This window comes from Lampris incognitus, chromosome 2 (assembly GCF_029633865.1).
Source record: "Lampris incognitus isolate fLamInc1 chromosome 2, fLamInc1.hap2, whole genome shotgun sequence".
Taxonomy (NCBI): domain Eukaryota; kingdom Metazoa; phylum Chordata; class Actinopteri; order Lampriformes; family Lampridae; genus Lampris; species Lampris incognitus.
Window position 1 is genome coordinate 52,201,232 of NC_079212.1, and position 16,745 is coordinate 52,217,976.

At 47.5% G+C, this 16,745-nt stretch overlaps 1 protein-coding gene across 7 annotated transcripts in view; it reads left to right on the forward strand.

Moving 5' to 3' along the window:
* The window catches only part of atp2b3b (ATPase plasma membrane Ca2+ transporting 3b), a 99,047-nt gene extending 84,480 nt beyond the window's left edge, over positions 1 to 14,567 (forward strand). For 2 of the 7 annotated variants that reach the window (XM_056273309.1, XM_056273308.1), the window contains 5 exons: positions 2,261 to 2,368; positions 2,674 to 2,856; positions 14,067 to 14,224; positions 14,321 to 14,443; positions 14,534 to 14,567. In XM_056273309.1, the coding sequence (XP_056129284.1) occupies positions 2,261 to 2,368; positions 2,674 to 2,856; positions 14,067 to 14,224; positions 14,321 to 14,443; positions 14,534 to 14,567 (606 nt within the window). Of the gene's footprint in view, positions 1 to 2,260; positions 2,369 to 2,673; positions 2,857 to 5,113; positions 5,228 to 14,066 lie in introns of all 7 variants that reach the window. The other 5 variants (XM_056273310.1, XM_056273312.1, XM_056273307.1 and 2 more) reach the window with 4 other exon arrangements.
* Positions 14,568 to 16,745: the final 2,178 nt, after the last annotated feature.

The following is a 16,745-nucleotide window of genomic DNA, read 5'->3' on the forward strand; positions in this document are numbered from 1 at the left end:
GTAGGAGCAGTGGGCAGCTGCAGCGCCTGGGGACCAACTCCAGTTCTCCTTTGCATTGCCTTGGTCAGGGGTACAGGCAGGAGTCTTAACCCTAACATGCATGTCTTTTGATGGTGGGAGGAAACTGGAGCACCCGGAGGAAACCCACGCAGACACAGGGAGAACATGCAAACTCCACACAGAAAGGACCTGGGACAGCCTGGGGTTCGAACCCAGGACCTTCTTGCTGTTAGGAGACAGTGCTAACCACTGAGCCACCCTGCCACCCCTAGTTGTTAGAGCAGTCACCCAAGACCAAGACCAGCCAGACCAACCTGAGCACAGCCTGTATTGACTACAAGAAAGCCTATGATTCAATGCCCCATACCTGGTTACTGGAGTACTTAGCACTGTACAAAGCCAACACGACACCAATAGCCTTCATCAAGAACTCAATGCAGCAGTGACTACAACAACACCACACTACAACAACAACACTACAGGCCAACTCAAAGACAATCACCCAGGTAACCATCAAATGTGGCATATACCAAGGTGATGCACTAATCCTCACTGCTGTTTTGCATAGGCCTGAACCTCCACAGTCAGACATCACAAAGAGTGGATATGGATACAGGTTCAGAAGTGAAGTTATCAGCCACCTCCTATACATGGATAACATCAAGCTGTATGCCAGGAATGAGTGAGACATTGACTCACTGATCCACCTCACCAGGATCTACAGCGACGACATTGGGGTGTCATTCGGACTAGACAAGTGCGGTTGAATGGTGGCAACAACAGGAAAGGTGGTGGAGACTGAAGGGGTTGAATTACCAGATGGCAAGATAACAGACATACAGGACAATTACAAGTACCTGGGTATCCCACAGGCAAGTGGAAACCAAAAGGAGGCAGCAAGGTCATCAGCTACAGACAAATACCTCCAGATAGTGAGGCAGGTCCTGAAGAGCCAGCTCAATGGGGAGAATAAGATCTAAGCCATCACCACATATGCCCTACCAGTCATCAGATACCCAGCTGGAATAATAAGCTGGCCAAAGGAGGAGATAAAGGCCACAGATATAAGGACACAGAAACTCCTCATAATGCATGGAGGGCTCCAACTGAAGTCCAGCAGCCTGAGACTGTACAATAAGCAAAAACATGGGGACTGAGGGTTAGTGAGTATCAGGGCCACTATGCAGGATGAAACAAGAAACATACATGACTACATCAGAAAGCGTGCCCCTAGGATGAACTGCTCAGTTAGTACCTCAGGCAGCAGAAGACGGAGAGTGCAGAGGAAGAAGAAGAGGAGGTATCATGGGATGTACCATTGACAGATATAGAAGACATAGCTGATGTTGAGCACTTAGTAGCGGAGTGTAAAATGCTGGCTGGGAAAGCGTACACTGAAAGACATAACCAAGTGGCTGGGATAGTGTACAGGAATATCTGTACTGAATACAGACTGGAAGTCCCCAAGTTCAAATGAGAGACACTGCTAAAGGTGACTGAGAACAGCAGAGTTGAGATCCTGTGGGACTTAAATTTCTAGACTGACAAGCAGGTGCTGGCTAACCAACCAGACATTGTGGCGGTCGACAAGGAACAGAAGACTGCAGGAGTGATCGATGTAGCGATCCCAAGCAACAGCAACATCAGGAAGAAAGAGCATGAGAAGCTAGAGAAATACCAAGGGCTGGAGGAAGAACTAGATCAGATGTGGAAGGTGAAATCTCTAGTAGTCCCAGTGGTAATAGGAGCACTAGGGGCTGAGACCCCCAAACTGGGGGAGTGGCTCCAGCAGATTCCAGGAACAACATCTGAGGTCTCTGTCCAGAAGAGTGCGGTCCTAGGAACAGCTAAGATACTGCACAGAGCCCTTAACCTCCCAGGGCTCTGGTAGAGGACCCGAGCTTGAGGAAGACACACACCACCTGAAAAATGGTGGTGTGTGCCATATATATATATATATATGGCCAACTTGGCAGCTGATGAGTGCGTGACGCACAAAACACGCTTGTACTGCTGTGAATTAAAGTTTTTTCCCCTACATCTATCTTAATATATATATATATACACACACACACACACACACACACACACACACACAGATAGAAAGTGTGTGCATCTCACACACATGGTAGACACAGCAGGGGTTGATGTTCACACCAGTGTATGGGTTGGGATTGATAGAGCAGTGCAGATGCCTTGTTGTGATGGCGTTGTTCTCTAGGTATGGTAATGTTGTTGACTTCCTGCGTTCCCGCTGTAGATCGTGATTGTGCAGTGGGGAGGGAAGCCCTTCAGCTGTGCCCCTCTCAATGTGGAGCAGTGGCTCTGGTGTCTGTTTGTGGGAGTTGGAGAGCTGCTCTGGGGGCAGGTAAGTAGCTCTTCAAGCTGCTGAGTCAAACCACTCTGAGCTAGCGTAGGCTGACTGGTCCAGTTTATGCATACATTATTTTTTTTCTCCAGAGGGGAGGCTAAGAAAATATGTTTTTATTTCCAAAGCAACTGCATTCTGTTCTATTCTATTCTATTCTATTCTATTCTATTCTGTGTTATAATCAGAAAACAGTAAAAATTATAAAATGCTATCAGATTTCATCCGCGTGAATAAAGCTTTGGATGGTGTAGCACCCTCCATGTTGTCTTCTTGTTATCTCACATCTGTTTCCCGGGGGACAGCTGATTGCCACAGTGCCGACTGAGCGGTTGCCATGCCTGAAGGAGGCGGGGCTGGGGCTGGAGCCCGGGGAGGAGGAAGGGGAGGAGCTAGCAGAGGACGAGGAGGAGATCGACTGTGCTGAGAGAGAGCTGCGCCGCGGACAGATCCTCTGGTTCAGGGGTCTCAACCGTATTCAGACCCAGGTACTGTTATTGGACCATCAGCACTAGGCTGGTGCACTCTGGGGTGTATGTGTACCAGAGCAGCTCATCTAACAGTTTTGTTAACCAGGAGTTCAGAACCAATAGGATCTAATAAGGATGGGGTAAAGATATGGATAATGACGAGGATTAATGCGGTGGCAGGGGAGGGTAAAAATAATGATAAGTAAAGGATAAGGGTGAATGTAAGAATAAGAAGTCTCGGCGGTTCGAATCCCCGTGTTACCTCCGGCTTGGTCGGGCGTCCCTACAGACACAATTGGCTGTGTCTGTGGGTGGGAAGCCGGATGTGGGTATGTGTCCTGGTCGCTGCACTAGTGCCTCCTCTGGTCGGTCAGGCGCTTGTTTGGGGGGGAGGGGGAATAGCGTGATCCTCCCATGCGCTACATCCCCCTGGTGAAACTCCTCACTGTCAGGAGAAAAGAAGCAGCTGGCGACTCCACATGTATCGGAGGAGGCCTGTGGTAGTCTGCAGCCCTCCCCGTGTCAGCAGAGGGGGTGGAGCAGCGACCGGGACGGCTCAGAAGAGTGGGGTAATTGGCCGGGTACAACTGGGGAGAAAAAGCGGGGGGGGGGGTGATAAGGATGAGTGTAAGAATAAGAAGTCTTTTTATTGCTCAGTTTGTCACCAAGTGCTTCATGTTGCAGCTAAACTGCAAAGCAATACTGCTCAGACAAATCACCAGTGTATTGTGACCTTTCAGATCAGTACCTGGGGTAGTGGGAGACATTTTCTGGAGAGAAAGCGTTCTGAGTACAATCCTTCTCGAAGTCTGCTGCAATGCCGTAGTCCAGCAAGCCGACCATGAAATACTGCTGTTTTCATGTCGTTGTGATTCCTCTCTGACCAATTGATTATACTACATAAGAATAATTATTTTGTGTCTTCCCAGTCTTTCTGCTTTTTCTGTCCTGCTTTTCTGACATGTAGCAGACATAATGATTCAGTTTTTTTCTCTTCTCCACAGCTAATTATTCTGTTCTTCTCACTGTGTTGAAACTGCTATTTGGGTCCGTGTTGCTGAGTTGGTATTGAAGACGTTCATGAACATAGCAAGACATGTATTGTGTGATGTCATGTGTGCTTGCTCAGTGCTTGCACACACACTGCATAAGCTAGGCTATGTACTGTAGAATGATTTCTGACTTGCTTAATTGTTTTAATTGATCAATTATCACACATGTAAGATTCTATGTCATGGGCATTAAGTCACCAATACCCCACCAGTATGAACAATGTTAGCCGACTTCTAACATGCTAGAGTGAGAGGCGTGTTGGACTCTCTGCTTAAGTGCCTCTTTTTGTGTCGAATTGATGATTTTTTTTTTAATAGGAGGTTCTAATCAGAATGGGCAAACATGTACACACCCACATACCATGCAAACCAACGCGCACACACACACACACACACACACACACACACACACACACACACACACACACACACACACACACACACACACACACACACACACACACACACACAACATATACAGCTCCATATACTCTCACATCTCAGCACTTTGTACATGTACAACATATCTACTTTGGGGCATCTGGGTAGCGTAGCGGTCTATTCCGTTGCCTCCCAACACGGGGATCACTGGTTTGAATCCCCATGTTACTTCCGGCTTGGTTGGGCATCCCTACAGACACAATTGGCCGTGTCTGCAGGTGGGAAGCCGGATGTGGGTATGTGTCCTGGTCGCTGCACTAGCGCCTCCTCCTCTGGTCTGTCGGGGCGCCTGTTCGGGGGGTGGGGGGAACTTGGGGGAATAGCGTGGTGACTCCACATGTATCGGAGGAGGCATGTGGTAGTCTGCAGCCCTCCCTGATCAGCAGAGTGGGTGGAGCAGTGACCAGGACGGCTTGGAAGAGTGGGGTAATTGGCCAGATACAATTGGGGAGAAAAAAGGGGGGGGCAAAAAAAACCCATCTCCTTCATCAGGTCATTTACACAATTCCTTGGCTGGTTTATGATATCCAAGGAGAAACGATAAACAACAACTTCAGTGGATGCGTATTTGTGTTTTTAGTCACACAATTTACACACTGTTCCAGTGTGTGTTCTACCCATAGCAAGACAAATTCATGCAAACACACATAATGCACATAATTCACATACATGGGCAAATACACAGATCAACACATATTGATACACATATTGATACACACCGGCACAGCCGGACCGGCTTCTTTGCCCACATTGAGTGTTGCTGTTTTGTCTCTGTTCTACAGATGGAGGTAGTGAGCACATTCAAGCGAAGCGGTTCGTTTCAGGGAGCTGTGAGACGGCGCTCCTCCGTGCTCAGTCAGCTCCACGACGTAAACACTATCTCTACCCCCTCTCACGTAGCTCTCTCCACCGCAACAGCCAATACCAGCCCAGCCCCTGGGAGTGAGTCTGTCGAATGCACGTACACATAAATACATGCATACAAACATAAATCCAGACACACACACACACACACACACACACACACACACAGATCTGCCGTATACACACACATATATACACTCACCGGCCACTTTATTAGGCACACCTGTCCAACTGCTCGTTAACGAAAATTTCTAATCAGCCAATCACATGGCAGCAACTCAATGCATTTAGGCATGTAGACATGGTCAAGACGATCTGCTGCAGTTCAAACCGAGTATCAGAATGGGGGAGAAAGGTAATTTAAGTGACTTTGAACGTGGCATGGTTGTTGGTGCCAGACGGGCTGGTCTGAGTATTTCAGAAACTGCTGATCTACTGGGATTTTCACGCACAACCATCTCTAGGGTTTACAAAGAATGGTCCGAAAAAGAGAAAATATCCAGTGAGCGGCAGTTCTGTGGGCGAAAATGCCTTGTTGATGCCAGAGGTCAGAGGAGAATGGCCAGACTGGTTCGAGCTGATAGAAAGGCAACAGTAACTCAAATAACCACTCATTACAACTGAGTTATGCAGAAGAGCATCTCTGAACACACAACACGTTGAACCTTAAGGCAGATGGGCTACAGCAGCAGAAGACCACACCGGGTGCCATTCCTGTCAGCTAAGAACAGGAAACTGAGGCTACAATTCGCACAGGCTCACCAAAATTGAACAATAGAAGATTGGAAAAACGTTGCCTGGTCTGATGAGTCTCGATTTCTGCTGCGACATTCGGATGGTAGGGTCAGAATTTGGCGTCAACAACATGAAAGCATGGATCCATCCTGCCTTGTATCAACGGTTCAGGCTGGTGGTGGTGGTGTAATGGTGTGGGGGATATTTTCTTGGCACACTTTGGGCCCCTTAGTACCAATTGAGCATCGTGTCAACGCCACAGCCTACCTGAGTATTGTTGCTGACCATGTCCATCTCTTTATGACCACAGTGTTCCCATCTTCTGATGGCTACTTCCAGCAGGATAACGCGCCATGTCATAAAGCTCGAATCATCTCAGACTGGTTTCTTGAACATGACAATGAGTTTACCGTACTCAAATGGCCTCCACAGTCACCAGATCTCAATCCAATAGAGCACCTTTGGGATGTGGTGGACCGGGAGATTCGCATTATGGATGTGCAGCCGACAAATCTGCAGCAACTGCGTGATGCTATCATGTCAATATGGACCAAACTCTCTGAGGAATGTTTCCAGTACCTTGTTGAATCTATGCCACGAAGTATTAAGGCAGTTCTGAAGGCAAAAGGGGGTCCAACCCGGTACTAGCAAGGTGTACCCAATAAAGTGGCCAGTGAGTGTACATGCACACATATACACATGCAGTAATTAACTCAGTCATAAGGTACACACAATCACTTACATCAGAGATACACACACATACACACTTCTGCACGGCACGTGGACTGCAGTATTACTCTCTATGATTATGTTCCCTATGGCACACTCATCGCTCGTATTTGTGCATTGTCTCCCTTCTTCTCTACACTCCCTTCCAGACAGCTCTCAGTCCTCACTGGCTCTGTTCTGGTCCGTTTGCCTCTGGTCTGGTTCGGTCCCGGTCCGATGCCAGGCCAGAGTGTGGTTTAGGTGTGTGTTAGTAGGTGTGGGGGAAGGGGACTGTGTTCTCTCTCTGTGTGAGAGGCTGGTGTCTCAGCCATCGTACAGCGGCCATGATGAGAAGATGTTTCACTCAGATACATCCTGTCACTTCTTATGTTTACAAAGTTAATGAAAATGGATGATTTCACTGTAAAAAGTAAAAGTGCGTTGAAAAAAGAGCTTATTCTGTTTGAAAGATGTTGTAAACTGGACACAGCCTGAAGTTGAGAGAGGAAACAGCGTCTCTCCCTGCACTGTGACGTGTTCTTTGTGGATGAGGTCAAGCGTGGTTACTTTGTCAGCAGCTGTTACAAACACTGTAACTCACAGCTGTAACAACACTGTAACTCACAGCTGTTACAGAACCTGTAACTCACAGCTGTAACAAACACTGTAACTCACAGCTGTTACAAACACTGTAACTCACAGCTGTTACAACACTGTAACTCACAGCTGTTACAGAACCTGTAACTCACAGCTGTAACAAACACTGTAACTCACAGCTGTTACAAACACTGTAACTCACAGCTGTTACAAACACTGTAACTCACAGCTGTAACAACACTGTAACTCACAGCTGTTACAAACACTGACTCACAGCTGTAACAAACACTAACTCACAGCTGTAACAAACACTAAATCACAGCTGTTACAGACACTGTAACACAGCTGTAATAAACACTGTAACTTACAGCTGTAACAAACACTAACTCACAACTGTTACGAACACTATAACTCACAGCTGTTACAAACACTAACTCACAGCTGTAACAAACACTGTAACTCACAGCTGTTACAAACACTGTAACTCACAGCTGTAACAAACACTATAACTCACAGCTGTTACAAACACTAACTCACAGCTGTAACAAACACTGTAACTCACAGCTGTAACAAACACTATAACTCACAGCTGTAACAAACACTGTAACTCACAGCTGTTACAAACACTAACTCACAGCTGTTACAAACACTGTAACTCACAGCTGTTACAAATACTAACTCACAGCCGTTGAAGAGTTGCGTTATTAACTTATACATATCACGGCATTATGGAAAATGTCTAGCTTTAACAGTTTTATAACTCCAATGTAGTAAAAGTTAATCTCTACAATGCTACAGAATGCCTTCACGTTTCTGAACGGCTTGTCCGTGGCTTCTGCAATGCTCCGTGAAGCTGTAAACCTTCGAGTATACAAGCCCCATGATGCACTGCTGTTTCCGAGACTGACATCTATCAGTTTCCTTTGTTTGTCTGTCACTCTGGCCTTCACTCTTCCTCTTTCTGTTCCTCTCATTTTGGTTTAGTGCTGCCATTGTTGTCAACTGTTTTTTCTTTTCCGTGACAGTATTTCCAGCTCTGACGTCACAACTTTGGCTCCCTCTTCCCTGATGTCTCCAAACGTCCTGATTTCTCCCTCTCTCCTCCGTTTCTTTCTCTCCATCACAGTTGTCACTCTCTCCCTTCTTTCTTCTATATTTGGGAAGTATTGCAGGTTCCCAGTTGGCGTGAAGTCAGCCGAACACGCTGTGGGGAATATGTTGTAATGCTCTTCATAGGAAGAGCTGTTCTTCTGTAGATGTTTCAGAGGTCTCTAGACGTTATCTGATCTAAATACAGCTCCTGCTGGGCATACTGATAAGCTTTCTTTAGTGACGTTCTCTTCATTTTCTTTTCCTTTTTTTGTCTTTTTCCTCATCCCTCATTTTATCCTCATCCTTCCATTTCCTCAGTAGAGTAGTGTCCATCCATCCATCATGTTTTGTTTGCGAGCGTCTGTTTTTTGTGTGTGCGTGAATGTGTTTAAGTGTGTGTGTGTGTGTGTGTGTGTGTATACATAGACACTGGTTTCCTTGTGTTTTACTTCTCTGTAAGTGTGTGAGTGTAGGTGTATGGTGGCACCGGTGCTTGTACGTCTGCGTATGCGAGTGTGTGCGTGCGTGCATGAACATGTTTGTGCTGTCGCTTCATTTGCTCGTCTCATTAGTCTACTCACGGCTCCTCCTCAGTTGCATCTCCTTGTCTTCTCTCCTCCTTCCTGCCCTTCCACCCTCCGTTACCCCTCACTTTGCTTTGTCACCAGTGGTGCAGCTGCAGAGGGTCACGCGGGCACTGCTGACACCACCTTTTTGGCTGTTTTCATTCTCTGTAGACATGACAGCTCCTTCAGATACTTTGCAAAAGCATGCTTCTCTCCTTCCCTTACACCATGTAACACCGAGACACTGTTCAGGCGGCGGCTAGCTCTGACATGACCCCCGCTGGGTTTAGGAAACGGAGGAAGACAAATAACATAGTCGCAGTAAAGCAAGAGTTGAGGTGCCAAAAGTTTTTTTTTTGAGGGGGGGTGGATTTTTCTCTCCTTTTCCCCCCAGTTGTATCCTGGCCAATTGCCCCACTCTTCCAAGCCGTCCCAGTCTCTGTTCCACCCCCTCTGCTGATCCGGAGAGGGCTGCAGACTACCACATGTCTCCTCCGATACATGTGGAGTCCCCAGCCGCTTCTTTTCACCTTACAGTGAGGAGTTTCACCAGGGGGATGTAGCACATGGAAGGATCACACTATTCCCTCCCAGTTACCCCCCCCCCCAAACAGGCGCCCCGACCGACCAGAGGAGGTGCTATTGCAGCAACATACTCACATTCGGCTTCCCACCCGCAGACATGACCAATTGTGTCTGTAGGGACCCCCGACTAAGCCAGAGGTAACACAGGGATTTGAACCGGCAGCCCCGTGGTAGGCAACGCAGTCGACTGTTGCGCTACCCGGGTGCCCTGAGGTACCAAAAGTTGACAAGGGAGGGGGGTTTTGGATTCATGTTTACTGACCACTTTTTTTACATTACTTCCCTTTAGTTTGAAGGACTTGGGTCAAAGTCAAGTTATTTAGGGTGTCATGCTCGCAATTACCTCCCTGTGGTTCATGAAGGAGTAAGCGTAAACTTGGAATAAAATACACCCAGGCCCATTTGTCAGACTGACGTGTGCATGATGGTCAGAAGCAGCCTTGGGTCAAACAGCATTCAGAAATAATTACAAGTGTTGGTTTCTGGGCTTTAACCCTCAAGTACCAGATGAGTGACACTCACTTGCATCAGGAAAGGTCAGAAAGTGTCAGGAAAGATGTCAGTCACAGAAGAGGATTCTGAATGGACTGCTAAGTATTTTCCTGCGATTATCTGGATTACTTTTAGTGCTAACAATATTGTCCCATGTGGCAAACGCCAGTAATCCAGCACTTGAAATAGATAAAGGACATTTAAAACACCATTTGCAAAGGATGTGTGACCTTGGTGTAAGTTGAGGAAGTGAGCATATGTGTTGCCAACTCAGAGTGACGTCTCCTTCTCGCCTGCTCCCTGGCCTTACAGAACCTCAGGGCCGCTGCAGAACCTAACCACTCACAGTTAATTGCAAGGCAGATGCAGTCCTCAGGCTGGGCGTTGTGCATCATCACAGAATAGTGTGCGTCACTCTGATGTGTCCACCATCAGCTCCCTGGTAAGACATAGTGAAATCGCTCATTGTGGTGTAAGAAAAGAGCCCAGAGATAACGTATGCATTAAATACAAATGTTGCTTTAGAAACTGTAGCTGTGTTCCTCTGTCTCATCCAATGTTGCTTTGGTCCACCTGATGTTAGGTGGACTATGATGCAACTTTGCTTTGGTCCACCTCATGTTAGGTGAACTGTGATGCAAATTCTGGGTCATTTGCACCCAGTTACTGAATTTGATCTACAAACCAGTTTGCTTTTATTCAAGAATTGGCAACCCCACTTGATTTCCTTGGGAGTTTTCCAGAAGGTTTTAAAGAGATTCAGGACAGAGAAGGCTATTGAGTTTGGTTTGGCCAGGGGGATTGGAGCTAAGTAAGAAACACATTATATGAGTTGAATAAATTCATCCTCAGTTCTTTGCTCACAATCTTCCATATTGGAGAGAAGCCTAAGCTTTCCTTCAGTGTTCAGTCCTTGTCAGCCATGAGAAGAGGGGGCATGAAGGGAGAAGGACATGCATGAAATTGAGGAAAGGCTGAAGCGATGCTGCTTTGGATTGAGCTGCAGCCATCTTACTAGCTTCACCCAGGGTTATGAAGGGTGGGGTGGCTGCTACTCCGTGGGAAATTGGAGTCATTAACCAGTCATTTACCTCACAGCTTCCCCCCATGTGTGTTTGTGTTGCTGTTTCTTCTCATCCGTCTTTTGGTTTTGCACACAGCAGCGTCTACCTCCCAAAGCCCTTTTCCTTCTCATTCTTTAACCATCACGTTTTTCCATCAAGCACTGCTGAAAGAGCCAGCAGGGAGAGAGAGAGGGGGAGAGAGAGAGCGAGAGAGAGCAGGAGAGTGAGAGAGAGCGAGAAAGAGAATTAAGTAACTCAGCAGTGCCCTGGCCTACAGGCCTCTCTGGTCACACCGTGGGCGTTATATACTCGAAAGTTTACTCTTTCCATGGAGACAAAATGGAAAAAAATAAAATCCAGCAGTAACAAAGTGAGCAAATAACATTCTGAAACCTTGTCAATCTGCATGAGGTGTTTTTCTACAGTCTCACAGGCTCTTTGGAAAAACAGATAAGCACTGAACCTACTGCTTGACCGTCTGTCTGTCTGTTTGTCTGTCTGTCTGTCTGTCTGTCTGTCGTTCTGTAACTCGGTCTATCATGTGCTCTGGAGTCATATATAGAGACCTTACCCCCTGTTTGGCCAGCTGCATCATTGGGCTCCATCCTGCTTTCCGACCGTGCCATTCATCCATTCACAAGCACAATTTGGGTTCCAGTTGGAGTCATGGTCCACGTAGTGCCTGGCCGAACTGTCTCTATGTAGGGCTCTGCCAGCGAACGTCTGTCAGAATGTTGATTTGCATTTTGATCATTTTTTTTATTTATTTAATATGAGCTCATGCTGCTTCTTTTCCTTGGTTTGGGCTTGGGGAAGTGTGCATGGACCGACTGCCATGACAGAGGAATGTGTTTATTGTACATGCATACAACGTACACTGCATAACATACCTGAGATGCATTCTTCAACCTCACTCTGGTGTGTGGATGTGTGAGGATGTGGTGAGGAAGGTCTTCACTCAGCATGACCCGGCTGCCTTTCTGTCCGTCACAGGGCTGACGCCTGCACTGCAACCTAACCTCTCAGCCAGTCACCTGCTCCGTTTCTAACGAGCCAACCAACCACACACACTTCTAACTAGCCCTTTCTCTGTGACGTCACTTTTGTGTTTGGCAAAAAAAAAAGTTTTTTTTTTCCTTTTATATCCTGCAGCAACTTCATCATCATTATTACAATCCTATCTTTTCACTCTCTGTCTCACTGCTGCATGGCCTTATTACGTTGTGTGTGTGTGTGTGTGTGTGTGTGTGCGTGTGTGCGTGCGTGCGTGCGTGTGTGACTCCCTGGCTGGCTGAAAATCTGTGTGCATAACTAGCTTTCTCATGTATCAGCAGCCATGATTGACACACTGACAGCATATGGATGTCAACTTCCAAGTCACCAGCTGATCCATTAGTTTACTCCTACTTTCCAGTGAGTGTGTGTGTGTGTGTGTGTGTGTGTGTGTGTGTGTGTGTGTGTGTGTGTGTGTGTGTGTGTGTGTGTTCACTGCTATAAAGTTCTAGTTGATTTACTTTTCATTATTTGTTAAATTAACATATGCATCCCTGCTTCTTCTCTCCTCCATCTGTCTAAGAACCATCCTCATGTGTGTGTGTGTGTGTGTGTGTGTGTGAGTGTGTTCCTGTATGCTAACTTATTCACAGCAGTGTTTTTCCCACTCATGTCACTTTCACCCCTAATACACACACACACACACACACGCCCCGCCCCGTGTGTATGATGTGGATGGTCTGCAGCTTCTGTGGTTCTGTGATGGTGGCTCCTACATGCTCTTGTCTTGTCTTGTCTGGTCTGGTCTGGTCTGATCTGGGTGATATGTGGGAACTGACAACAACACGTGTCATTAGCCAACTCATTGTGGAAACTTTATTTATTTATTTGTCACTTTTGTCATGTGGTGACACACAGGATCACGTGTTCGCTTGCTAGATAACAAATTATATTTGATTATGTATTCTCTCATGTTTGTGATCTATCTGAAGCCTCCTACAGACTGCGATTCTAGCAGTCCTATAAGTTCACTGCGAGCCACACTGTGATATGGATCTAATGAACTTGGTACGACATCAAGTGTGATGTATGTAGACTGTACGATGATAACACTACTGACTCGCGGGCTACGACGCAAGTCCATGAAAACGTCATCAGCACCGGCTCGCGTCATCAGTCGGCGCTGCTGGTAGAGCAACATGACGCCAAGCAGGAATGGAGTCCCTTCAGTAGTCGCCGCAGCTCATTGTGTTGCTGGTTTTGTTAGCTTGTTTTGTTGCTGGTTTTGTTAGCTTGTTTTGTTGCTGGTTTTGTTAGCTTTTTTTGTTGCTGGTTTTGTTAGTTTGTTTTGTTGCTGGTTTTGTTAGCTTGTTTTGTTGCTCGTTTTGTTAGCTCGTTTTGTTAGCTTGTTTTGTTGCTTGTTTGTTAGCTCGTTTTAGCTCGTTTTGTTGAATCCATCGCATTGTGTTTGTGTTTAGCAACAGCAAAGGTTGTGCATGGCATTGATCAGTGCGTCACTTCGTTCTGCATTTCTGTTGGTTGGTCAGTAGACGTAGGTCGTAGCAGCAGTCACATTGTGAGATGGTCATCCTACATTTCTGACACCGTCAGACTTTTGTCCCAGGTTATCTTCGGTCGCAAGACCGTAATAACGGCCATCTTTGAACCTGTCTTACAGTGCGACGTAGGACCACCGCCTTACACGGCCCAAACCACACGGTCTGTAGGAGGCTTTAGACATATCAGCTTTAAGTCCTCCTCTCTGTCACCAAACTCCAGAAACCAACAGAGACAGTGTGACCTGTAAAGAGTCAGGAATATTAATGGATACCTTGAGAGGAATAGTTATTGGAATAAACTCTTAACTGTAGCCACCTGGTCCTGAGTGTTCGACTGTCTGTCTGTCAGTCTGTTTGTCTGCTGGAGGACGCATCTTTCTCTGGGTTTCCCTTTCTCTCTCTTCTTGCCATTTCCTCCGTCTCACTTTCTCTTCTTGTTCTTTTTTTTGTATTCTCCCCTCGTCTCTCGTTCTTTGGCAGATGCGAGTGGTGAAAGCGTTCCGTAGTTCGCTGTACGAGGGCCGGGAGAAGCCAGAATCCAGGAACTCCATCCACAACTTCATGGCCCATCCGGAGTTCCTCATCAACGACCTCATCCACAACATCCCGCTGATCGACGACACCGACGTGGATGACGAATCAGAGCTCAGCAGATATCAGCACCTGCACCCGGCCCTCCGCAAGCCACCTCCCCCACCCACCCAGGCTCAGCCTCCCACCCGCACCCGGCCCACTCGACCGTACCGACAATACAGCCTCCCGGTGACCCCCTGCAACCGGAACAACAACAACAGCAGCAGCAGCAGTTCAACGGTCGCCCATAGCAACAAAAACAACACCAACGCAGGAAGCCCCGGCAACCGAAACCCGCATCACACCCAACACCACCGTTACCATCACAGCAGAGACAGGCTGGGGAAACCCTCACCCTCCCCCCATTACCTGGCTGCCCCCCTCTACTGCGTGGAGACCTCCTTATGACTTAACTGATGGGGGGTGGGGGCGGGGAAAAGGGGGAACAGAGTCTATGCGGAGTGGGGCAAGAGTAGAAGGAGGGAGGGATAGAGACAGAGGGAGGACCCCCCCCTCCCCTTGTGACAAGGAAAAAAGGTGGGAGTGAATAGTGAGGGAGCTAAAAGGAGGGAGTGGACAATTGCTGAAGACTTCTTCTTGCGACTCCCTGGGAACACTGCAACTTTCCCTCCCTTTGCTCTCTGCCCCAAGCCCCCCACCTCGGCCTGCCCGACCTCCCCCTCCTCCTTCTCCTCCTCCACGAACTGCCCACCCCTATCACCCTCCTCAATATCCCATCCCACCTCTAACTACACACACACATGCACACACACATACACTGTTTCTCTGGCTGAGTTGACAGCAGAGGGGGTTAATGGATTGTTTTGATCTGATTGGTCGGATTAAAACAACACAATTCCCACCAAGCATCAGCGGAACAGAGCCACGTGGCTCTGGGGCCCGCTCACTCTGTTTCTATTGGTGTTCATCATCTCGTTGCTCTCTACTGACCTACCTACCTACCATGACACTACTACGGCAATCATTTCCAACCTGCAGCCATTTTAAAAAACACTGCTTTGCTTGTGATAGTAGTGTTACTTTGCTAAAGCTTTGACCACAGTTTTATCCATTTATTTATCGATTTTGATCATTTCTGTATTTATTGGTGCTCGTTCATTAATTTCTTTCACATCTCAATCGTTCATGTAATTTTCTTTTCCTCTCTGCTCATTACACATTTCTAAATTGGTCTTTTTTTTAAATTACTTTCTTTTTTAGGTTTCCTTCCTCCCTCTTTCTCTCTGTGTATGTTTGTGTGTTGTCTTGTCTCTTCAGGGGGGAAAAAGTGACAAAAAGACATTGCAAAAATTGAAATTGCAAATAAGGATACTGTTCATTTAAATCTCATAGTAATTAAATTATACAATGGAAGGAAAAAAAGGAGGGAAGAAAAGATCTTTTTTTAAGCCTGGGCAGCGCCGAAAATGCAGAACTATTAACGGTGTCCAGTGTTCATTCCAACCTGACCATGACTGGACGCATCCCCACATGACCCGCTAACTCAGAACCCTATGACATGCAGCCCCACATGTCCACATGACCCGCTAACTCAGAACCCTACGAGATGCAGCCCCACATGTCCACATGACCCGCTAACTCAGAACCCTATGACACGCAGCCCCACATGTCCACGTGACCCGCTAACTCAGAACCCTACGAGATGCAGCCCCACATGTCCACATGACCCGCTAACTCAAAACCCTGAGACGCAGCCCCACATGTCCACGTGACCCACTAACTCAGAACCCTAGGAGAAGCAGCCCCACATGACCCGCTAACTCAGAACCCTATGAGACGCAGACGCAGCCCCACTTGTCCACATGACCTGCTAACTCAGAACCCTGAGACGCAGCCCCAATTGTCCACGTGACCCACTAACTCAGAACCCCATGAGACGCAGCCCCACATGTCCACATGACCCGCTAACTCAGAACCCTACGAGACGCAGCCCCACATGTCCACATGACCCGCTAACTCAGAACCCTATGAAGATGCAGCCCCACTTGTCCACATGACCCGCTAACTCAGAACCCTATGAGACGCAGCCCCACATGTCCACATGACCCGCTAACTCAGAACCCTACGAGACGCAGCCCCACATGTCCACATGACCCGCTAACTCAGAACCCTATGAGACGCAGCCGCACATGTCCACATGACCCGCTAACTCAGAACCCTGAGACGCAGCCGCACATGTCCACATGACCCGCTAACTCAGAACCCTATGAGATGTAGCCGCACATGTCCACATGACCCGCTAACTCAGAACCCTGAGACGCAGCTCCACATGTCCACACGACCCGCTGACTCAGAACCCTATGAGACGCAGCCGCACATGTCCAAATGACCCGCTAACTCAGAACCCTGAGATGCAGGCAGAGGAGCTGACATGGGGTCACTTCTGTGGTCTACAGATGCACACATGCCTTCTGCACTCCAGCACCACTTCCCTACACACCTGCTTATTCTGCAGCCTCCCATCCTGTCCGTCAGCTGAGTGACGTCACCGTGTGTGGCTGTAACCTGGGTCAAACCTGCCCAGTACTTCTGCTCTTCTCTTTTCCCTTGCCACTTTTAATTCCT